This window comes from Macrobrachium nipponense, chromosome 15 (assembly GCF_015104395.2).
Source record: "Macrobrachium nipponense isolate FS-2020 chromosome 15, ASM1510439v2, whole genome shotgun sequence".
Taxonomy (NCBI): Eukaryota; Metazoa; Arthropoda; class Malacostraca; order Decapoda; family Palaemonidae; genus Macrobrachium; species Macrobrachium nipponense.
In genome coordinates, this window is record NC_087208.1 from 71,296,626 (window position 1) to 71,323,005 (window position 26,380).

The following is a 26,380-nucleotide window of genomic DNA, read 5'->3' on the forward strand; positions in this document are numbered from 1 at the left end:
TCAGTCTTGAGATTCTGGTTTTCGGATTTATACTGCTTGTAGAACCATCTGGTCGGACATTTTTCTCGAATTTTAATGAAAATTCAAACAAATTTGATTTAATTCTCCAGATTTTATGGATAAATATATATATATATAATAATATATATTATATATCAATTTTTATTTATTATATATATTATATTATATATATTAATATATTATATAATTATCTATTATATTATATATATACCTATTTTATATTATATATGTATATATATAATATATATATAGATATAATAATATATATATGTATTTATATTATATACATAAATAGGAGAAATTTATAGGTATTTATATATATTATATAATTATTATATATAAATATATATAATATAATATATCTATTTATTTATATATATATTCCTAGAATATGTATTTAATATTATTTATATAGATACATATGTAGTATTATATATAGATAGGATATTATATATATATATATATATATATATATATATGTGTGTGTGTGTGTGTGTGTGTGTGTGTCATTGTAATAATCACAAGGTCCTTGTAACTTCTCGAATTTTTCACACTAGTAAAGCGTTGTCAATACAAAGCCTTAGATCCAAATGCATGAATATGAAGTAATGCTGATGTCCGTAGCAGCATTTGAACACGCATCAGAGTAACAGAACGAGGACAGAGAGAGAGAGAGAGGAGAGAGAGAGAGGAGAGAGAAGAGACGAGTAAAAAAACCTGATATTTTACACAAGAACCACAAGTGAACATCTGAGAAAACTGCATTATTACTAAATGCAGGAAAAAGTGTTTAACATTTAATCATAACAAGCAAAAATTGAGGCATATATATATATATATATATATATATATATATATATATATATATATATATATAAGTATTAGTATAATATAATATTTCCTGATTAACCAAAGTCAATATAGACTGTTAGTATTCGGACTCTCTTATTGTTGTTGAATTATCAACTCCAAACTGAGTGGAAAGTTATGGGTTGTTACTGAAGTAATTGAAGCGTTGGTAGGTTTGTAATTTGTACATTTATTTTGCCCCATGGGTTCTACTGTTTGAGGTACGAGTATAATGAAAAAAAAATTCTGCACAATTACTAGTTTCTCTGTGCATATATGTATTTGCTTGGTGGCATAACTCCGTTGTTTGCCCATTTTCGCAATCACATATTCCAAATGGTCGTCAGCTCTTTGTTTAATAATAAAGTTAGTAAAAATAATATTTCTACTCATGCATTCGTTGTTACTGCCATGACTACTTGAGTCAAACAAGGAATTTCTGCTGCTACGAATAGACTGTCACTGCCATCTTAACCTCCCCCCCACCTTCTAATACTGCCGATTTTGCTACTGTCATTTCCCCTGAACGAAGTTGGTCATTGATAGGACTGTCATTATACGCTGGTCTACTCTTATTCTTGTGCTGTCCCAGTTCCGGATAAAATGGGAAAGTTCAGCATAGGGCCATTGGTACTGCCTTGTAGCATACCACCAGGGCTGGTGTGTGTCATCGGCTGTAAGTGACGTGTATGTGTGCGTGTGTGTATGGGTTATAATAATAATTAAAGGTAAAATAATAATAATTATCATTATTCCGGAAGGAGACCCTCTCGTAGGCAAGTTTTGTTAAAAATGGTTGCTGCTGAGGTCGTAAGACTCGTGAACGCTCACCGTATGAGTCCCCTTCCTAGGAACCAGTGAAAATTCGACCTGCCCCAGGGTACTCCAGACCATGCTTGAGTGCCCAGAACAACAGGATATAAGAAGGACACGCCAACGGGCTATTCGGTGAGCAAGAGCCCGTGCTGACACAAGGTCAACTTAATCAAAAACAACAATGGAATTTTACAGGCTGCTCAGTGAGCAAGAGCCCGTGCTGACACAAGGTCAGCTTAATCAAAAACAACAACAACCAATGGAACCTCTACGGGCTGCTATAGGAGCAAGAGCCCATGCTGGCATAAGGCCAGCTTAATCTCAATCAACAACCAATGGAATTCAGTCCCTCAGCAGTCATCGCTGGAAAATGTTCAGTAGATCTGGACGAAACGTCGCGTGAGAGAGAGAGAGAGAGAGAGAGAGAGAATTGTGTAAGTAATAGTAAACAAAATGACTCAACCGAATTTTACTATGCCCTTTGGTGCGTTGCTCGCCAGTCTAAGCAACAGAGAGAAAGCTGTCATCAGAAAAATAGAGAAGACAAGATTAATAGTGCTGAAGCAGCAACCATTAAAAAAATATATTATTATTATGCTGTTAAGATTACCAAGAAATCTGCAAAATGTGATGGCATTCTTTGTGGACATACAAAGAATGCCATCACATTTTGTAGATTTCTTCGTAATTTATATAAAACATGATTTGTCCGTGTAACTCTCGTACTCCTCGAAAGAAGTGATCCATTTCTTTCTGAGTAAGAAAAGGAAAATAACTATTTTTGATGCGATCATATGTTGTTCTTTTGCATTCATGCAAAGAACTTGATTTTCTTTGCAAAGGAAGCGTAAAAGCGACTCTGTGTTCATGGTATATTCGACCATTAATACGTTTTCCCCGTTTTTTTTTCTTTTACTAATGAATGTATTGATTCTAGTGTTTTAAGAAACAGGATTTTTTCTCCGCCACAAGTAGCAATTTTTAGTATGCCAAAATGAAAATAAGAATTATGTATATTTACATGTATATTTATATATATAATTATATATATATATATATATATATATATTATATATATATATATATGATATATATATATCTCGACATTCGCAATAAAGGACGCTACAGCCTCTGGAGGGATCTTATCCTCTTTTAACTTTCCGCCTCCTGCCAACGAAGATCTTCGCGTCGGCAATCCTGATGGCAGGTTGGAGCTAGAGGGCGTTTATGCCCCTCCTCGGGTTTCGAATTGGTTTCTTTGGTTTCTCAAAGTTTTGCAATCCGAGAACATCAGCTGAGACACGTTCCCACTGGACACAAAATGGGAAGTAGAAAAACAAAGGGAAAGGTTGTACACGTAAATGAAGTTGGGGACTGAAAGAATAAAAGGATATATTGCACAGAAATCAAATGTACAGAATCGTGTGTGTGTGAAAGAGAGAGAGAGAGAGAGAGAGGAGAGAGTAATAACATATATATTCTATTTTTTCTTTTTGCATACGCTAAAGATTGTTACTTGTGGCGGAGAAAAAATCCTGTTTCCTTAAACACACACACAACACACACACACATTTGATGAAATATTAAGCCGCGAATATCCTTATTACCCAGTGCACATACAATTGTCACTCAAAGAGTATTATAACTAATTAAGTTCTTCGTCCCGGATTCGAACAGTAGTGAAGGTCACTTCCTGTGTCTAAACCAGGCAGCGGTTCGAATCCTGCCGGGAACGAAGCATTTTTCCATTATTGTAATTCCGTTAAAGCGTAAGTTATTCTCAAGATATAGTGAATTTGGATTTTTGAATGATTTTTTGGCCCAGTAATTGAGAACATGAAAAGTCATGCGTGTGTAAGTGACTGGATTCTATATATATATATATATATATATATATATATACTATATTATATATATATTATATATATATATATATATATATATAAATAAATATATATATATATATATATATATATATATATATATTATATATGCGTGTGTGTGTGTGTATGTGTGTGTTGGTGTGGTCCAATCCGGACGTATGTGTGTGTGCGCGTTTAACTAGGCAGATAGGTAGATGTGTGTGATTGTATGGATGGTGTTTATTTACATTCCTTTCCTTCATTTAAAATGAAGAAGTTCCTTGTTGATATGTTTCCTAAATAAATTTAAGAATGTGACAGCTTTAAGTCGATGTAGCTGCAGGGCGTCCAGAATGAGTAGAATCATTTATATATTTGAAGTCTTGTCGTTGTGTCACTGACTAAGGTTCCTGTGAATTTATTCATTTGAATTTATTGATTTTTTGTTGAAAATGCAATCACTGAAGAAACAGCTCGAGGTTGCGTCATCGTACTTAAAGATGTGTGTATTTGTATTGATGTCTCATTTTTTTCAGCTTTTTATTGACTATTTTTGCCTTTAGTTTTGAAGTTTTCCCCTAAAACGAGATGATATCGGTCGAGTATTCTGAAACCTCTTGGGCGGGATTTCCTTTCCTTTTGAACGATTCTGCACATTTGATTTCTGTGCAATATAACCTTTTATTCTTTCAGTCCCCAACTTCATTTACTTGTAGAACCTTTTCTTTTGTTTTCCCTTTTCCTGCTCCACCCATCCATGCGCGTTGCTCTTGGACAGCTTTATACCTATTGCCGTTTGGAATGGAAACGGAGGGCCAATGGTTGTTGGCAGATTCAGGAACTCTGGGCTTTTACTAGGAAGGGGCGGTTTCCCAACGGTGCGATCTCCAACCTGTTGCTCGGGAACCCCACTTTGCCCCCCGCCCCTCCATGGCCATATATGCAGTGCGCTTTCACAGACATAAATCGTGTTCGCGTTCTTCAGTCGCGGCAGGCTTAGGTCTGCTGGGGAGATGATGCCCGCATCGTATGACTTATTCTCAGTTATCGACAGGACACGTTGGTTATAAATGCATAATCAGGCGTTGAATCCAATGTGCTTTTGCTGTTAGTTTTGGAATCCGTTCATTTGATTTTTGAAGACAGCACACAAACTCCGTAACTTTTCTAACGCCTGTTCAACGGAAGTCTTCGCTAACTTGGATCATCCGGTTTCTAGATGATTAACCTTCTGTAAGTCTAGAAAAACGACTTTTGTCAGAAACGCCCTTTTTTAAAATCATATTTCTGAATGATACATCTTCGCCATGCAAATATTTTATTTTTCGCCATTTGAGTAGGCTGATGAGCAAAAGCACTGTACAAAACACCACATGGGCCAACCCGATCATTTCGCGTCTGCTTGATTCAGTCTTTGCCAGAAATGGGCTGAGAAAAATGTCGGCCATGAGCTTTTCGTTTTGGTTTTCTTCGCTTTTTTTAACTGCGTGTCTATCACTTCATGCTTAGCGTGATGACCCATACATTATTGATTTAAGAGGCTGACATCTGTTCTGCCTTTTATGTCGAGACGTGTAATGTCATTGTGCCAAAGAATTTGTTATTGGTTCTTTGTTAAAAGTTGGGTTTCTTTTTAAAGTTTAGATCATTTTCCATAAAATAATGATTCACTGCATTCAGTATGATATGTTGAGAGGCAAGCATATTACCTGTGTTATATCGTTAAAATTTTATTTGCATGATAGGTAAATTTGACTGTTAATGAAGGTAGATAAATGTCTGAGTTGTGCAACTTTGAGTAGTCAATCTTCTTTGCGAATAATGTAAAGTTTTTGTGGGATTTAAAGGTTGAATGAATTGGATTGCTTGACAATTTCCGAAATGTCGTAGGTACTCTTACAATGACCCACGAAAAGGTCGGAACCCCTACTCTTCGATCAGGTCTGCTTTTAATCTCCGCAATTGCAGTGTGCCTTATGTGATGCACTGTAGGCGGTAGTAATACAGGTTCTTTGCAGCTGCATTGCTATCCGCCTTTGACTGTCATCTGTTTCTCAAGGTCTTTCCCGGACACAGATAGGTGTCTAACCTCTGGAATTTGATATAATTTTATTCCACTCTTTGGGCACGTCCCCGGGAGGGTCTGACGGTGGCACTCTGTTGTCTCACTAAAGTAATTGATATTAATGTGTACGTCGCCGACTTCACAAAAACAAACAACAACAACAACAATTTTAATATGAACTGTTCTTGTTAGACTCTCACTCTTACTTGAGGCTGAAGGCCACCACGAAATAAAGGGAAGTCATAATCACGTCTCCAGACTGGATTTTTTCCCAAAGAAGGAATCGGAGCCATAATAAACAAAAATAATACTGTCGAGAAGGAAAAGAACATGTTGATTCTTTGAATGGATCATCACTTCTTGTTTTATGACGGAGTTGCGTCGAGGGGCGTTGGAAGACGGTGTCTTCTACAAAGGTCAAGTGGTCTTTCTCTTTGATGGGAGAGTCGAGGCGACGGAAGAAGGGCGCCCTCATTCCTCTTCTCTTTGCCGTATTAGACTCTCTCTCTCTCTCTCTCTCTCTCTCTCTCTCTCTCTCTCTCTCTCTCTCTCACCATCAGGTAGTCTATATCTTGCATACTCTCTTTCTCCCTCATGTTTCCAATAGATCCTCAAAAGTAACTTGTTTCACTCCTTAGCATCAGAGAGAACGAACGTTCCTCAGTAAAGGCAGCTCATGCAAGCTTTTTATTATTATTTATTATTATTATTATTATTATTATTATTATTATTATTATTTAAAACTCGTTTCCTTATCTTTATTGAAGACTGTCGTCGTGCGTCTTCATGTATGAATCTTTTTCTTTCAGTGTGCTAACAATGGATGTTATTAATAGTATTTCTATTTACTTATGGGTTACAAGGAAATAGATAAGCCAACCTGTCTCTTGAGGGGATTTAAATTGCTGACTTGGTAACTCTCAGGTCCGATCGAATCTCTGAGGGCATATTATTATTATTATTATTATTATTATTATTATTATTATTATTATTATTATTATGGTACTTGTGTTGTTATTGTTATTGAGGCCGTTGGCGTCTCTTGACAAGTTACGAAATGAGTGAATATATTTCTTATTCATTGCTGTGGAGGGGAATCTGGGACAAGAGAGTCAGTAGATTGATTTAGTAAAGTTGTCTTTTCTCCTTTATCCAATTCGTTCAGAAGCAAAAGAAACTCGGAACCATTTATTTGTTTTTTATTTGTTCTTTCTGTGTCTCTTTCCCTTTAATAAAAAATCAAGCTGCCGGTCTTTCAAAAGAGTGACAAAATCCAATTATTCACTTCACTGGGTTCGAATGATTTTGATGACTTTGGTGGAGCTGGTGGCGGGAATCAAGATTTTACTGCGAGGAGGAGTTAAAAGGTCTTGACGGAAGGTTGTAGCCGTTGCAGGGGTTGTTGCTAGTGGTTTACTTTTCATTAACAGAACGATACTGGAGTCAGCTGTCGTGTTGCCTGGAGTTTTTCTTGCTGCTAACAGTGCCCAGTGGGTGTTCTACAGTAAAACTTTCTCCAAGAAGAGAAAAAACACAATGACTTCAGCACACCTCACATCGCAAACAAGCTGAATACACGGCAACGAATTGTTGGTAGCCCAAACCAGTGATTCACACGATTATTCAGCAGTTGCCAAACATTTGTTCTCCGCTTACGGTCCTTCACTCGTTTGCAACCTTTTTGTGATATGTGTGCATCAAGTTATACCGACGTATGCTTATGACATGTTTAACTGTAAAGTAGATGAGCACAGAACTGCAAAAAAAAAAAAAAAAAAACTGCATTCCGTGTGATGGTTTTCCTTGTCATTAATGGAAATCTATCAGAAATTTCTTGGAAATGAACACGTGAAATCACTGAGCTCGTGTTCAGGTCTGTGATTCGACCCGGACTGCCCTCACCACTGGATGGACCCAGCTATGAATTGGCTCTAGGATGGTCTGGGAGTCAAGGAAATGAAATGCTTGGAAAACCCCCGAGTCTCAAGTTTCATTGAAATTGAATTGTACAGAAGAAAAAGCCATCGATTGAACCTCTCAAAAGACCTGATGAGCAGTCTAAGACTTGGCGCAATCTCCTCAAAGGGAAAAAGATACATGGTTATCACGTACCATATACATTACATTATATTATTATAATTATTAGTATAATATATTATAATTATATAATATATATATATATATATGTATATATATATATATATATAATATAAAATATATAAACTATAATATATATATAATATATGATATTAATATATAGTATTTATATTGACTGTATCGTGATCGTTAACGTCCGGAGATTTTCAAAATGTGGATGCAGTGTATTTCCCCAAGTCGACGTGTCTTATTGTAAACGGCTCTTCTGAGACTGTGCGTAGATGTTCCGGTGTATGTTAAGGGCCGTACACGCTATCAGTGTTACTGTCATGAAAAATACTGTCATTATTTTGGTAATGTCAGTACACTAAATACACGGTCAGTATTCATTACTGAGTGAAGTGTCAGTACATTCAGTGACCGACATCGTGAGGTTGTCGCTATTGCGTTCTAGTCAACAGTATTAATCCTGCTAGTCAAATGGGGAATAAAGAGAAAGCATGTGTTGCTACGCATTATTTTGGCTTTCTCGTCAAAGAGAAAACGGTCGTCAAAGAGAAAACGGGACCGCTAAAAGTGGGTCAAAGACTGGCTTGCAAAACGTAAGAATTACACTCGTTTAAACCTGTTAAATGAGATGAAAACTATAGATATGGAAGACTTAGCACATTTTCGGATGGACGAAATGAGTGACAAGAAACTTTCATTAGAGATGTTGAGACCATATATAACCAAGAAGAACACAGTTATGAGGGAAAGCACAGATATACCAATGGAAGGCTGGCTATTATTCTCCGTTACCTGACAACTGGACGAAGCTTTTCCTTCCGACGTTATTAAGGAGTCTTGGGAAAATCAACAATCGGCGGAATAGTACATGAAACATTTGCAGTTAAAATTACTGTCCTCAAGGATTACATCACGGTAAAGTAACCATGAATAGGGTATTGATTCAGCATATTGTAGACATTATTCATTTAATGGTAATACATTTCATTATTTATCGTTGCCCCCTTCACTTAGAAAGTCATAGAAATATTGAGTCAGTGGTTGTAATTACGTCATGGAATTGTTTACTGGGTCACTATGGTTGTTGTAATTACTTGCTGATGACGATGGACGAGATAATGGTGCGTTCCAGTCATTTATTTATATGTTTTATCCGTTTAGTTTGCTGTTTGTACCTCGCAGTTTGTTTCTCGTCTCTTAGTAGTTATTTTTTTTTCTCTGTACGTAAAAATGTTACGGGACGATTGCCCAATTAACCTTACTAACCACTATAGAAAGTTGTGGTTGTTTTGTTGTAGTTGTGAAAGACAGGCGTGGTAACAAAACCTTTTGGAATTATTAGGGAGGATTTTGGACTCGAGAAAAACAGGTGACCAGGAAATTCGTAACCTGGCGCCGGATCGAGAGAAATGACGAACACCACACACTCACATATATATATATATATATATATATATATAGATATATATCCATATATTTGTATATTGGGCATTTCATTCCGCTCACTGCTTTTGACCAGTTAAAACAGGCTATATATGCCGTGTCACAACTGCTGATTTTACACAGCAATAAATATCGAAATTATGCAGAGCAGTTCGGCAAATCATTTCGCACCAATAAATTAGTCCCGGCCCCCAAGGTCTAAGGCCTACCTTGCTTTGGTTGACCCCGAACGTGCAAGGAACATGTTAGTAGTGGATTAGAGAAACGACAGATTTTTTTTGAAAGGTTCGTGGCCATGTGAATAAGATTTAATGATGAAAAATGAACCGACTTTCTTTGGAAATGATTTGACATTCAAAATGTATCCCGGTGTCTCTTTGGCTCTCTCTCAAACACACACAAGTTACAGTTATTACTTACTGACCGTTTTTTGCCTTCCTCTTTTTCACGTAATGATAAAGAACATTTTATACATAATCCTGTGTTTTGCGTCTTGTTCCCTCTGTTCGATATAATCCTCTATATTCACCATCTGCCATTCTCCTGTCATGCGGCGCACGCGTACACTTTATAGTGATGGAGACTCTAACCAGATACTTCATTATTTTGTATAGGGATTATTTTTGCCGGAATAATCCTTAGACAAAAGAACTCCGTTCTGCACAAAGGGAGCGCGTGGTTACTCCACTCCCAGCCGTAATTAGCTTTCATTCGGGGGGATGGTTTATTCTTTTCTGAATATTGTATCTTTATGGCATCAAATGTCATTGGAAGGTCTTGCTTGTATGTTTTTTTTTTATGTTATTGTTTAGAACTTTAGAATATGTAGACGCTCATACTTTACAACAACAAACCTCTATTGACTTTCAAAGGAAGCTCCCGGCAGGATTGGAATGTGAGAGAGAAAACGGAGCTAAGAGAATACCAATTGAATAGATGTGAAAGGACAGTTAAGTTCATATAGATTTGCACATAAACGGCTTTACAGCTTAGTAAAAACCTAAGGCAGTGGTGCTTGGCACTGTTATTACGGCTTTCCCTATTCATCACCTTTCGTAGACCGCACGTGGCCCTGAATGCTCTACAGTTGGAGTCTCTCGGGGTCGGGTTTAATATTGATAAAGCTAGCCTTATGCCAGCATTGCCCCTTGCTGTATGACGGCCCCTACATGATGGTTAGAGGTCAGGGGTTGAAGTGGATAAGAGGCTTGGTTTGACCCCCTGAGCCCTGACCAACCAACCAAACGAAGAGTGGTTGGTTTCACGGTATTTTGCCCGTGTGTGTCACAAGCCTCGGACTCTCCCTCTGTCCTGGGTTGTGGATTCTCTTGCCAGTGGGTGCGTCCAGTTTCTCCTTTCCTCTCTTGCCTTCTGGCCTTATTTCCTTTTATCTTGCTCCTTTTACGTTGATTTCTATTTATTGTAATAAGTTAGTAGTTATATTTATTCTGCCAGTCCAGTTCAGTGCATTTTTATCGTGTGCTATTTTTATATAAGAAACAGGTTTCCATTAAAAAAAAATTGGACAAAACTGATTAATTCATCATACGCAGTTTTACCTTATGCCCTTCGTGAAAGTTTGGATTCTGATGATGTTAGGATCACAGTTCGTAGCAAGTGTGTGTGTGTGTGTGTGTAATACGTGCATGTATGTGTGTGAGTGCGTATTTAAGTATGTATCAGGTTACTATGATGCTGACGTTTATTCCACCGTGACCGAAACCAATTCCCCGACGTCACGTATTGCAGTCCTTACATCAAGATACTCTATTTCGCCATCGCTAAGGAAATGCGACCGGCGTCTTTGGTTGGGATATTGGGAACGTGACATAAAGCATTTGGCATGAAATGGAAAGGTGGTTGGGAGGGAGGTTAAGCGTTCAATCTGGGAAGCATCAAGCGTCGAGGTGATCATTTCTAGGAGGTTTTTAGCAGAGGATGATCCTCCCATGAGGCACTGAGTAACCGTCTTTAATCTCATCTGGTATCCTTCATTGTTGTAAAGGTATTATAATTGTTATTGTTGTTATGGGGAGAGGCAGGTGAGTGTTGGTTCCCAAACGTGAAGGAATGATGAGGGCCATGTCAGGAAATAGGGGAGGTTATAGGAGCTGGGAAAAGAAAATTCTGGCGGAAAACCCATAGTTCTGCAGTGGATGGATAGAGGTGGTCATATGTACAAAATCAACAAAGGAAAGTGAAACAATGGAGTACCGCTGCGAAGCCTTTCGACTTTTCGTCCTTCATTAAGCAGACTGACATAAATATGAAAATAAGTTTACAAAGAAAGCTCGCATAAGCATATATATATATATATATATATATATATATATATATATATATATATATATATATATATAATATATCATTCGAGCTACAAATGTCCTTTAATATCTAATTCGCTCTAACCTCGGATTGATATATTTTCATATATGTACCGAAGGGGCATTTTTAGTTGATTGATTAATTTCGTCCCCCTCATGGGATCGGAACCACCGTCCTGCGGACAGCCCGAAATCAGGACCGACAGTTGACATACCAATTCGGTATGTCACTGTCGGTCCGCAGGACGGTGGTTCGATTCCATGAGGGGACGAAATTATTATCAACTAAAAAATTCCCCTTCAGTACATATCTGAAAATATATATGAAAATATATCAATTCCGAGGTAGAGCGAATTAGATATTAAAGGACATTTGTAGCTCGAATAATTTATATGAATCACGGTGATGTGATAATTATTCATATATATATATATATATATATATATATAGTATATTGAACCGCTGACCAGCGCAGGCCTGATAAATTAGAGGTGAGAAGTTCAAGATCAAAACCCAAAGAGGAGGTTTGTCTTTCTTTATCAGTGATATTATTTCCTCTACTCCGGTTTTATCATATGTCACTTTTGATAGAAAACACGAGATCTATTTAATATGATTGACGGGTGAGTGATGAAACCTGATAGTCTTTCGGGTTCGCTACTAAGTCCCTTCTTCTTCTTCTTCTTCTATGGGTGACCAAGATGTTTGGGAGAAGATTTTTTTAGAGAAAAAATGGAAATTAACGAAGGTTTATGCATACGAATACTCAAAAGATTTCACTGCAGATGCTTAATATTTGGTTTTCAAATCGATTGCACCGCGTATATTATATTACACGCGCGCACGCACACACACGCGTATATATATATATATATATATATATATAATGGTATCTTTATTATATATATATATTATATAAATATATATATAGAGTATATATATATACATTTGGCATCTTCCGGAGCACCGTATTTTTCCACATAAGTGCAAGTTTATAAATAAAATCAAAGTGTGTTAATTTCACTTGGCTTCATAATCTGGCCATACCCACATAAAATACAGATTCGAGGTAAAAGTGACAAGTAACCTTATCATTGGACACACACGCGTATATATATATATATATATATATATATATATATATATATATATATATATATATATATATATATATATATATATATTATATATATATATATATATATATATATTCATTGCATTTCAGGAACACCGGTAGTTTTCACATAAGGCAAGTTATCAATAAAATCAAAGTGTAATTTCACTTGGCTTCATCTGGCCAGCCACATAATCCAGATTCGGGTAAAGTGAAAAGTAACCCATGTTGGTCCAAACACGCAGACAATCGCGAAGATCACTTTTCATATCGTTGCAAGTTGTCAAAAATACTGCCCTTAGTTACTGAAGAGTTTTAGTTATGTACATTTTGTACTCAAGTTTGAACTCAAACCATTCCCTGGCCGAAGCAATGGTAATTTCAGTCGAGACCTTTCCTTCCCAAAACCATCGGCAACTGAACGAAAAATTCTGGCCAAGAAGTCAGTAGCCTATTTGTTTTATGCTAAACAATTGGCAACACTGATTGAAACATTGTGGTAAGATAACAATTGAAGATCATCGGTGAGACCAAAGCCCTTGACAACAGTGAACGAAAAACTGTGTAATCAGTGTACGTGGTCATGATGAAGGTTATATGCTCTGCCACTCATTGGATCGGTTTGAACCAGTGCATCTCGGAGTAAATCGATGTTTCTCTGTGCATTCGCGAATATTCTGGGAATTTTACAAACAACAATTATGATTTGAAAACGTTACAATTTCATAGTCCTTCGATCCGTTGATGAACATTCAATATTATTGTTCAGAGAGGATAAAACGCTCTCCTCTTCTATACTTGTTATTGTTTCATTTATTGTACCGGTTTTTCTTCTTCTCTTAAGGTGCCCTACTTTTAGAATACACATCTATCTATGTACATTATATAATATCGTCGGTGTTTCCACAAACCGTCGAATTGCACGTTTTGAGCAAAATGAGTTGTTATTGCCACAAAAACAAGCGCACTTTGATCTTTAATATCACAGACTTTCACATTGATATCTCAAGTGGTTTACGACATGTATCAGTACTGTCAAATACCGACATTTCACACTAAACCAGTTTTCACAAAGTGACGAATGTGCAACTCGTCACTTTGTGAAAACGTGAGGCTTCTCGAATGTTTTCTGGCAAAGTGGCAGCATCGTTAACTAATACCATTCGGTTGCTCAGTATGATAACGTTTTATATTCATATAATGGTGATATGCTAATTTACGTGTAACAACTTGTATCTAACTATCAGAAACTTTACGGAGTCTGGTGTTCAATTTTAGGAAAGGATTAATAATGTAAATATGGATTATTTTTTTTTCTACATACATACATACATAAATACATACCGACATACATACATACATACTATACATACATACATACTACATACATATATATAGATATATATATTAGTATATATATATATATATATATCTTACAATCTCAGCCCATATTGTACGTACTTATATGAAAAAAAAAATTCACCTTAGATCCCCGACTATCCACTATTTCAAATAATAGTGTGTCACCACAAAGTGACGAATAGATGTCGAAGCGTTAGCACTGTATAAGTCAGTCAGCTTTCACAAGCAGACGAATGTCTTTGATAAACATTATTAAGAAATCTTTATGATTTTGAGAAATGGTTTAAACATTGTTAAAAAGAGAAGGTCTTAAAATTATCAACGACCAAAAAGCAACAGTTTATCGACTTCATTACTTGATAAGAAGATTATTTGAAATGAGAATTTTATATATATATATATATATATGTGTGTGTGTGTATGTGTGTGTGGTGTGTGTACATGGAGATGTGTTTTGTGTGTTGATGGTAAATGAAAGGAGGGTTAAGACCAAGAAATGGGCGACATCCGTAAGGAGACCATTTGTATGCAGCGAGGGAGAAATTTTTCCGGTTGCACTATGAGCAAGAGCCCGTGCTGGCATGATCAGCTTGATCAAAAACGACAACAGAGGGAGAAACACCAGTCCAGATAGAAAAGGAGTCTTATCAATTATAGTGTAATTCATCTTCAATGGGTGAAGATGTTCTTCTCTTTTCCTCTCTGTAACATTTTGATATGAAGGACAAAAGTCAGCTTTATTGAAGATATTGTTTCGACTAGAATGACGTACTTGCTGAATCGACCGTTACGAGTGTAAGAACCCCTATAACAGAGTTTTATTTTTTATGAATTTAATTACTAACTATTATTATTGTTGTTGTTGTTCCCTAAATGGCATTTCCTTTCCGTCAAAAACAGCGGTAACATACGAGAAGTTTGGGCCAAGATTCCTTCATTAGAGGCTGGTTCCGCTGTGGACGGCTGGAAGTCTGAACGATGCGTTTATTGTTAGACTATTCATAAAAAAAAAGTATGAAGCTACACATTGACTATGTGGTAGGATTAGTAACTAGTTTACTGTGTATTGAAGTAGTTATTATTATTATTATTATTATTATTATTATTATTATTATTATTATTATTTTATTATTTTTTTTTTATTATTATTATTATTATTATTATTATTATTTTATTATTATTATTATTATTATTATTATTATTATTATTATTATTATTATTATTATTATTATTTTATTATATGTTCGTTTTAGTTAACACGCTAATTGCGAATATGTACACAACTGACCCCGGAACCAAACAAAGCATTTTCGTTAAATATTATGTCTCAAGTAATGACTGACCTTGGAGAATTGTAATGGCCATAATAAATGCAGGTGGATAATTGGTGCACTAAACGACATGTCACTTTAACTAATAAGGTAAATATTTTTCCTTTTTATGGCGGAGAACAGCCGGCGATTTCTCATTAGGGTTCCGATGATTTGGATAAGGTTACCGGTGGGTCTTATTTCTTAGGCAATAGGAGTGACTGCTCTCTCTCTCTCTCTCTCTCTCTCTCTCTCTCTCTCTCTCTTTCTTGTGTTTGTATTGATAGTATCGGAACGTTCCTGGAATTGGGCAAGGAGAGAGAGAGAGAGAGAGAGAGAGAGAGAGAGAGAGAGAGAGAGAGAGAGAAAGAGAGAGGAAGAGGAGAGAAGAGAGAGAGAGAGCGAGAGAGAGACCTAAGGAAAGTAGTTCACTCATGCAGCGAAAATACAAAGCTTCATTATTTTTATTTTTCTTCCCTAATGGGCGTGCAAGTGACACCCATAGGTTTGGAAGTCCTTAGAAAGGAAGGACTTCCAAGGGACGGACATTTTCCTCACGTTCTCGAGGGACTTTGTAGATGTTGGAGCGTTTACAAATTTCATGCTCCTTGAAAACAGAAAAGACGAAATTCGGAAAATAAACTAGATATTGACTCTTGGAGACTGAAAGGATTAAGATTTATACTTTACTAGTGAGGGAAACTGAATGGTTACAAATTTATTGGATTGTGGCAAAGAAAAGTTGGAATGTTTAACGAAGATGCACAATGTAAATGATCTCGTTTGCTATTTAGGAAATAAGTCTTACTTAATCAATATTTTCGCAACTGGTTTCAAAAAGAATTTTCGAATTTTACTTCCACGAACTTAGTATATCGTAACAAGTCGTAAGTATGAGATAACTCCACCAATATTCTTCCTAAATATCTTTTACGATAATACTGTTTTACAATACCAAATTCTCTCTCTCTCTCTCTCTCTCTCTCTCTCTCTCTCTCTCTCTGCTCATTTAAACGTGAAGATCCAAACAAAGAACGAACTGTGGAAGAGATTGAGAGCGTCGTTACTTTCTTAAGGGATATTGTAGTGTTGGAAGTTTGTAAAATCTTTTATGCATATTGAAGGGCACAGCGAGGCTTGAAATGCAATTGTTCATGGATATGAGAGTACTTAACAGTGAAACCTCTAATATGGAGGAAAGCTGAATAATTTAGAATTCATGTAGAGCTGAAGCAAATCGCAAAGTTCAATGCTGCTCTCAATTAAATTTCCACGAAGGAAATATTCCTAATTGGATCGTGCTTATAACATGTAAGATTTCATTTGGATTATAAATCTTACGAACGGTTTGTTAAGCAAATATTGCAGGTTTTGGATCTTTTATAGGTATTGACCCCCCAGCAGAGTTCGGGTGTCGTTGTCTAGGGTCACTGTCTAGGAAAGATCCCAGCTTTTTCCACAAAAATTTCGTCAAAGAAGTGTATCACAAAGCCTGTGTGTGAGGGTGTGTGTGTGTGTGTGTGTGTGTGCGCGCGCGCACGGGGACATAAATGGACTTTTGTTACTCATTCAAATACCCCCTGTGGATTATAAGTTTGCATTTTTTGGAGTGGCGCTTATGGCGTGGATTCATTTAATGGAGAGATTGAAGACTTCATGAATCGGTGTCATGACGGATTTCCGTCAACTGCGAATTTTACTATTTTACCGATTTAATAATGGAGACATTCGTCCTTCCTGCGTTAATGCTAACGTTTGTAATCTGGATCAGTTAAGTGTTATTTTTCACAATCTTCATTTGTCTTTAACTGGAAATTTTGTCATAAATTAATGCGGAAATTATTATATATTTTTTTTTAAATTCTCATCATTACATGTGTTACTAAAATGGGGGTATGTAAATGATATATTTTTAAAAACATTATTTATAGCTGTTGCTCTTATTTTGTGAATCATGTCTTCGTTTTGACTTTTGTTACTATTAAAAGAAATCGCCTTTTCTTACATAAAAATTGTATTTTTATTACAAAAAAGTTGCATTTTTATCATCATAATCATCATCTTGAAAGCTCCCATTTACTCTTAACCCACGCAATATTTACCCGTCATACTTTCTTTCTTCAGGCAGTTTACAAAGTGAGGTTGTGAAGGGCCGCTCGTCAGTGACTGCAAAGGCGCCTTGTACCGTTAACAAGCTTTTATTTTTGTATCGCTGAAATACCGATCGATTCGATATGCCTCAATAAAGTCTGCTGTGCACACAAGAAAGATAATGTTATCTCCCCGTCGGCGTATTTATGTCAGTATTCTATCTGGAGCGTTTCTGCCCTCGCCTCTCTGTTCTGGCAGCTCTTCATTTCTGTTTATTGACGCTTATCTTTTTTCCTTTTATTATTATTATTATTTTTCTCTTAGTTTATTGTCTAATCAGTATTTTATCAGCTTAACAATACTTGTGTTCTTTTATATCTGTTTCTTTCCTTTTCATGCAATTCTTGTTTGTGTGTTTTATTAGCAACTGACAAGTTATAAAGGTCTGATCCGGATGGAAAATAATGATTGAAGTAGAATCAACAATTAAACGTCAAAGTCAGGATGATAATTAGAAGCAAATGAGCAAAATACATACCGCCGTCGTATGTACACGGTAACGAATCATTCAATACATGGTATTATCGTTATGATAAAAATAGTGAACAGTTTTTTCTCATGAGTCATCACGATGAAGTATTTTGAAGCTACGTCTGCAACTCGAAGTGTGATTGGTCGATGGCATAGGTGACGTCACTGTGGCCAGGCTCCCGGAATAGGTGCCAAGGTGAGTGAGGGTGTAACCGAAGCGTCGTCGTTTCAAGGTCATGCTGTTTCTACCCGAAGTCGCTTTCAGTTGGAGTCTCAGGTTCTGGTTTGAACTTTTCTTCCAAGTCGAGGTGCGGGTTTTGCGGTTTACTAAACTGACTTGTGAGGCTTTTCCATACATTAGTTACTAATGCTGGTTTAGGTATTTATTTTCGTTATATTCTTAAAAGAATTTGCATTTTTTACATTTCAGTTTTTGAAAAATCTTTTATTTTAAAACTGAACGTTTTTCATATAGAATTTTAGATATTAATTTTGGTCGGACAAAATCTTTCTCGAAATTGTAAAGTGTAGTTTTATTCACTTCGATATAATGTATTTTGTAGTTTTTCCCATTACTTTTTGTAAAGTATAATTTACGTTCATTTGGTTTCTGCATTTTCCTGGTTTAAATTTTTACCCAGTAGGTATACTTTCAACCTTTCCTATTAATGTGGTTGATGTGTTCCTGTTTCCCAGCAGCGAGACTGTGATCATTCCATGCCTTCATTTTGAAAGTGTTCCCTTTAAATCACTGACAAGGACCTTGTCATTTATATCCCGTTTGTTTATTTACTCACCAATCGATTTTGAGGCACGAGTCAGCGGTGACAGGAGGAAGAAATGCAAGCTCGCTTCAAATATTAGTTTCAAGGTCAGACTTCTTCACTTCCTTGTTTACGTTCAGTGTAGGATTTTGCGTTTTGGCATCATTTGACTTTTCGTCTCGGGAATTAGTGTTTTATTTACGATCTTCTAGACGAGGCTTAGTCATATGTTTATGCGCGTTCATCTCTCTCTCTCTCTCTCTCTCTCGTCTCATATATATATATATATATATATATATATATATATATATATATATATATATATATATTATATATATATAGCATATATATATACATATACTACACGTACATTCATACATACTATACTACATACATACCTACATACATACCTACATCATACATACATACATACATACATACATACACACACTATATGAATGTATATGTATTTCCCATTGAAAATGGTGGCACCGTTAAAGCTTAGCACCCGATAATCAGGAAGTCTTGTGGGATGAGTCTGATAGCCTTGTGCCTTTCCAGCGCAGATTCGAACACGTTAATCCCCCAACTATCAGGTATTCATCCATCTCATACGTCAACTGAGTCACAATGGGTTTTCAACGAAGAACTGTTTTCTATTGCAGTCATTTCTTGCCATCAAAAATAATTTCTGATTGAAAATTGTCTTGTATTTAGATTTAATACTGAAAAATATTTCTTATCTTCTCAAGTCATTTTCATGTTGTTATGGAAGATTAGAAGTTTCTGTTTGGTTGACATTACTTTGCAATGAAAACTTCGCACGATTTTAATTTCCTTTGACGATGTTGACACCCACCCATTTAGCATCCATTGATCTCACCTTTTTTTTTTTTTTCTTTTTTTTCCAGACTCTGTCCTTCAGCTGCCCCAAATATTTTGCACAGCTCAGTTTGTTAACTGATATTTTATTTCTTTATTTGCGTTCTCATTTGTCCTTTTACAAAAACGCAAGTCGTAATGGCAGGGGGAATCGAATCGTTATCTCTCTCTCTCTCTCTCTCGTCCTCTCTCTCTCCTTCTCTCATTCTCTCCTCTCCTCGCTCCTCCCTTCTTCTCTCTCTCTCTCTCTCTCTCTCTCTCTCTCTCTCTCTCTCTCGCAGTGTCTTGGGGGTTAATGTGAGATGATTTTATTGGAGAATCCCCTCTCTCTCTCTCTCTCTCTCTCTCTCTCTCTCTCTCTCTCTCTCTCTCTCTCTCTCTCTCTCGCTGTGTCTTGAGTTAATTCAATATTATTTTATTGGAGAATGCTATCCTTGTTATTATTACCAATAATGTTTTGTACGTTGATTTGGTAATTCAAAATTAGTAGAGAGACAGAGAGCGAGAGAGAAAAATTTATTTCCATTACTAGTCTAATGCTGACTTAAAGTTTGGTCCTTCATTGGCTTCTTGGCATCATCCATCATTAAGATATACTTTCGGTTAGGAGGCCTTTGGGTGGTTTAATCCCTAGAGCATATGCAAAATTGATTGTTGATGTTTTCCGTCATCGCAGCCGACATCTAGCTAATCATTGCCTTCTATCTACTCGCATCTCCGAAACTCGCAACAGATTTTAATCCAAATTTTGTGGGAGTTTCTTCCTAGAGACGGGGAAAAGTGGCCAAGTTTCTTCCGATGAAGAAACGAAGGCAGTATGATTAGTACTTTATAGTTGCATTAGATATTGACAGAGCAAGTTGAGCAGTGAAATGTGGTATTTGGACACCGTAGACTTCCAAGTATAGTATATGCGACCCGAAGTACGTAAGAAAAGAAACGTTTAGGATAAAGAGTGGGGATTTTGTCATTTTATCAGTTAGTTTTGACTTGGCATTTGACGAGATGACTCATTTTTCAACAGCACGAAATTTTGATTCATTATTGTCTTTCCTGCAATAGCGAAAGCTTTGCGTGAACCTAGTTATCACTAGGGAGAGGTGGCATTCTCTCTCTCTCTCTCTCTCTCTCTCTCTCTCTCTCATGGGATCTGCAATGTGTAAACTGAATTATTAATATATTTATTCTCTCTCTTCCAACACCTGGTTTTTTGTCACCAAAAGGAATGTTTTAAGCATACCTATTACACACACACACACACACACATACATACACACACTCTACCTCCCAATTCAGTAGCCTCTTCCCTTCAGAGGGAGGGCTACCTCCACAGGTGTATCTCTGGTTTTTCAGCCACTTTTTGAAATGAGGTTGCGAGCCCCGTGTCTTTTCCCCACGGTTGTTACCGACCCACCATAGTCTAACAACAGTCAGGCATGCAATTTACTATTTAGAACAGCAGAAGCACGAGTCTTCGAAAATCAGTGGCTAGGATGCTTTCCTGACCAGCGAGATTGGACCCTAGTTGTGAATTATTCATATGAGAGTTAATCAACTGTGGTGGGTTAAAGCAAGGTTGTAGTAGCCCATAGAGCTAGCAACTTCATCCTACAGTACTTGCAGAGAATCGAGAGGCCACGCCTCTCTGTCTTTCACCGTCTGTATATATGTGTATATAGTATATATATATATATTATATATATATATATATATATATATATATATGTGTGTGTGTGTGTGTGTGTGTGTGTGTGTGTGTGTGTGTGTGTGTGTGAGAGAGGGAGGGAGGCCACGGTTTCTTATATACTTGTAATAGGCTTCCTTTGGGATTAAACGCTATTTAGCCCCTCGCACCGCGCCTCCTTTTTTTCTCATAACCAGAGAAGAAACTTTGTTAATAAAGTTCGTTAATCGAATCGGGAAAGTTAGGGATTAATTATCACAGATAGAGTGGCATTGGCAGAGTAGTTCTCCTCTATTTATGGTTACCTCTTCAGGAATGGAATTTGGAATGGAAAGTTAGAGCGATGTTATCTTTCCCCAGGTTTCAGCCTTTCGGTGTTATAAACTTTAATTTTCAGTCTCTATTCGAATATCGTACTTTCATAATCACACACATAATGGCTGGGTAATGCGAACTTTCTTGCGACGTAATGATGGATTTTATCTGATGTATATTGAAAGATTTCTTAGTTATGTGTGTGTGTGTGTGTGTCCGTGTGTGTTTGTTTGCGTGTGTGTGTGTGGAATGTAGATAAGGGTCCCTGGGATATGAGAAATTGTTTCAGGGGTTCTTGGAACTCACTGGCTAACAAAAAGATTAACCTCAAAATTATTCAGAGAACTTAAAATATTTCATTCAGTATATTTTTAGTGTGACTTTAGGTCATAAATCAAGATCGCATAACGTTTACTTTAAATTTGGAAATTATAAAAAACCAAATTTTGAGACCACAGAAATAAGTTTGCCATCCTGTTTTAAGAGTCAAATGTGAGTAAGTGTGTAAAATGACTTTAAGATCAGATTTAATTCAAGTATAATATAGGCTGTAAAACTAGATTATTTTGATTTATTTTCAGTGACTTCAAATGCAGCAAAATGTTACAAAATCAACTAAAACCTTGAGAATATGTGAAACGTAGAATTCTTGAAAGTTTATACATTTAGGCGCATATGAACGGATCGTAAAATTCTAAATAGTATTTTTTTACAAAATTTTCGAAAAACTTGAAATATGTAAACCATAAGTTGTAAACATTATGTTCCTAACTTAAGGCGAAGTGGTCTTTGTAATTAATACTCATACAAGGTTCAAATAAAAAGGACACAAATTAAACAAGTTCATATATTCACAGTTATAAGAGGAAGTGCAAAATAATCGAATAGAAGCATAGCCTAAATTCAGTACACCAAATAAATTGAAATGTGCTAAAATCTATGGTCAAATAGAGCCTTGTTTCGCCAACGAAAATGGAAATAGATACGATATATTTTATTAGAAATCATTTTTCTGTACTGGTTAACACGAACAGTATTTGTTTTTTACATTTTCATTCTTATAAATAAATCACAGATATCCTATCGTAAAATTCCTGTATCTTTAACTCGACGCAAAATACCTTTTCCAGACCTTTCCAGGCTCTTCCGTAGGGCTTCTCTCTACCTCCCCCACCCCAGCAACAACAACATAGTGCTTTGCAGGCTTACTCCCCGATAATAGCGCTTTATTCATAAAACTAGTAAAGTACACCATGTGCTCTGTGTTCAGACTTTCATTGCAGAGATTCCAGCTCTATAAAGAGAGTGAGAATGAAAACTATAACCAACAAAACTTATGGAAAACCACTGGAATAATATCATTTTCATCTTGCAATCACTGTAGATGACCTAAACGTATAAATAAAGCGTTGAAATATTAATAGCGAGAGAGATATTAACGGCGAAATTTCCGGTAAAGTAATAAACCAAGTAATTTACTTTGTTTTCAAACTTCGTCGTTGATCATTACTTTTTTGGGATGCTATTTTGCTCTACAGAATTTCCGTCCCGTCATATTAAACGTCAGTCATGCCTTTGCTGTGTAATCAGAAAGTTAATGAACTGCCAGAGTTAATTACGAGGTATTTTTCACGTTAAATTACGCGATTTGTAATTTATGAATCCTCAACGTAATGAGGAGGCGGACTCGTAAATAATTATGCTAACAGCTTAATTGAGCTGAATTTTCATAATTATGTTAAGTTGTTAGATCACCTATGTACGTGTGGAGTTGTCTACGGCAGTGATATATATATATATATATATATATATATATATATATATAGATATATATTATCTATAATATATATATATATATATACATATGTGTGTGTGTGTATACTTGTGTGTGTATGTGTATCTCTTGAATGGATAATGTCAATGCCACTCACATGTTAACCCTTTTGATGTGAGTTATTCCCAAAGTATAGTGAATTCGCTGTTAATGGGTTGTTTGAGGCTACTTACGAGTATTTCAGTTGAATTAACAAGGATTCTTGTATATTTATAACTGCGTGTAACAGACACAGCAATCATCGATCATGGTGGATATGGATTGATCTCGATTCCAAGAACAGAACTTGAATGCGACTGGAGTGTGTAGGCACCACAGAGTGGTAATTAGTTCTCTCTCATGTTAGCTGAATAGAGATGCCACTGTCAATCACATATATACCCAGCAAAGCATATGTTTGAACCTTGAGGAGGTCAGGTGTGCTTATCATATATCGTTCTCTTTGGTTGTAAAGTGAGTTCGATGTTAGTGGGGGTATTTGTGAAGTAATATTTAATTATATACAAAATATATCACGTGAGAAATTGACAATTTATCACGCAACACATTTGGATTTACACCCACACAAACACACAATATATGTACATACATACATACAGTATATCCGATACCTGTATACTTATTATACATACACTCATGCAGAGTTGAACTGGTGCTCTTAAAACGAGTCCTACTCCACAATACACAACACACATATATGTATGTATGTGTATATATATCTTTTCTTTTCTTCAGACAAACATAAAATGTTGAGGGAATAATTTCGAACTGATAACGTAAAATTCAGATTATGAGGAGGAAAAGTGAGGAGTAGAGTAACGGCCTAGTCTCAAGTGAGGAGCCAATCAAGAGTTTCCCTTCCGCGTTGTGATCGGATGAAGTCGCGTTCCCTTCGAGAGTATTTTCACCGAGCCGATCTATTCTTTTGTACTCCTACATCGAACGAAGAAGGGATTCATCTAATGGCCTTCTCCCCTTGATATTTCTATGTTGATTTATGAGTTGTCATCTCCCATCAGTGGTAGCTGCTGACCGATGTCAAATCCCGAGACGGGTCACCTACATTTCAAGGACCTGCGTCTCTTTTTCCATTGTGGTACGGTCCCTGAACTAGGAGTTTATTGGCCAAATATTTTTTTTTTTTTAGGCTATCACCGACACGAAAGCCAGGATTCGATCCCTGATGAATTGCATAGTGAGTAGCTGGCTGAAATCCATCGTGGTTATGTGGTTATGTTAGTAAATTCGACTTAGGCTGACATCCGTTGGGAGGATACGCTACTTGGCTCCCATTGTTCTAGTTTCATTAATCCTCCGATACTCAGTAGCAGAAGAAGCAATGTTGTTGCCCTTGAACTGTTATTTTCTTCAGGATTAATATTGCTAATAACATTGATATATTATATTACAGTCAGTGGTGTAAGTTCTGATCATCATTAGTACCATTTATCATTAGTACCATTTCCCTAGTAGTCATGATGACTGTTGAGAACAAATAAGTACCTGATCCTCTTTCTCCACAGGCGTGAGTAATGACCGCAATGATGGTGGGCGGCGGCGGAGCCTTTGGTGGTGGTCTGGGCGTTGGAAGGGGTGGGTTGTCCCAGCCCGCCTCTGCTTCAGCCCATCCCCTCAAGCTAAACTCCCCAAAATCCCCACCTTCACCTGTCTCCAGTGATTCTCCGACCTCACCTGCTAGGTAAGGGGAGGACTTTTGTTGCGGAGTGTACCGGGTGTGTATGCATGTTTATGCCTCTGATGGGTTGGCCATTCAGGGGAAAAAGAGAGAGAGAGAGAGAGAGAGAGAGAGAGAGAGAGAGAGAGAGAGAGAGAGAGAGAGAGAGAGACATTTGATATTGTAATAAATCCTGTTCATTTTCTTTAACATAAGTTTATTTGAATGAATTATCACTATCGAGAACTCTTTCAGATTTATTCACGTTTAAGATTTTCATTAATAAATGACAATCAATTTCATTCTAGAATTAATGTTTTCATTCATATTTAACTGTTAATGTTAAATTTATATTCCTTTTTTGTGATTTAACACTTTTCACGCATCATTTTCATTTTCTTTTATGTATATACTCTACTTCATCAAGCTTATATTGATGACCTTTATTTTTGCGTTGCCACTTTTGACATAAACCAAAACTGGGAGATGTAATCCCTTTTTAGCATCATAATTCATGGCACAGTTCATTTACTTTCCTAATTTACCTCTTACTTTTACCTTTACTTAAATTTGATTCATTTTTAAAATGTCCATATCAGAGACTTTTTGAAACTTAGTTAGATTGCATTACTTTTACCTTTACTTAAATTTGATTCATTTTTAAAATGTCCATATCAGAGACTTTTTGAAACTTAGTTAGATTGCACTCAATACGAATAAGATCATTTTACTTTGAGCTTCATAAATTTCTAATAATTGATGTTTAATAAAAATAAATATCTGCTTGTATTCATTCTGAATGTGGTATAACAACTCAGCATCTGTTTGCATAGTCCTGGCAGGTCGGGCTCGAAGGCCTGTGGGGTTTGCGGGGACGTGGCAAAGTCCATGCACTTCGGTGGCCTCTCCTGCGACTCGTGCAAGGCCTTCTTCAGGAGGTCTGTGCAGAACAACGCCTACAAAGGGTTCACCTGCCCCTACGATAAGAAGTGTGTGATTGCTGTGTCGTCGAGGAAAGCATGCCAGTTTTGCAGGTGACTTTTAACTTGGTCTATTTCCTATAGTCCTATTTTATTTATAGTATAGTATAATATATTTTTTGTCATTGATACAAATTCATGAAATGAGCAGATAATTCGCCAAAGCAATTTAATACTTATATGGCGATAACATAAGGCAAGTTTAATAGTTGTCAGTAATAGATATGCAGACTTTACACGATAAAGTCATAGACATGAAAATAAATGGGTCAAGTCCAGACATAGGTTGGTAGTAATATTAAGAAGCATATTGAAATGCAAAAAGAAGGCAAGTCCAGCTTGCAACATAAA

General features: G+C 36.4%; 1 protein-coding gene across 4 annotated transcripts in view; it reads left to right on the forward strand.

Moving 5' to 3' along the window:
* Positions 1 to 26,380, forward strand: part of LOC135195044 (uncharacterized) — a 230,402-nt gene that overhangs the window by 196,231 nt on the left and 7,791 nt on the right. For all 4 annotated transcript variants that reach the window (XM_064221367.1, XM_064221368.1, XM_064221370.1 and 1 more), the window contains 2 exons: positions 24,898 to 25,073; positions 25,883 to 26,083. In XM_064221367.1, coding sequence (XP_064077437.1) covers positions 24,907 to 25,073; positions 25,883 to 26,083 — 368 coding nt within the window. In that variant the 5' untranslated portion in view covers positions 24,898 to 24,906. The remainder of the gene's footprint in view (positions 1 to 24,897; positions 25,074 to 25,882; positions 26,084 to 26,380) is intronic.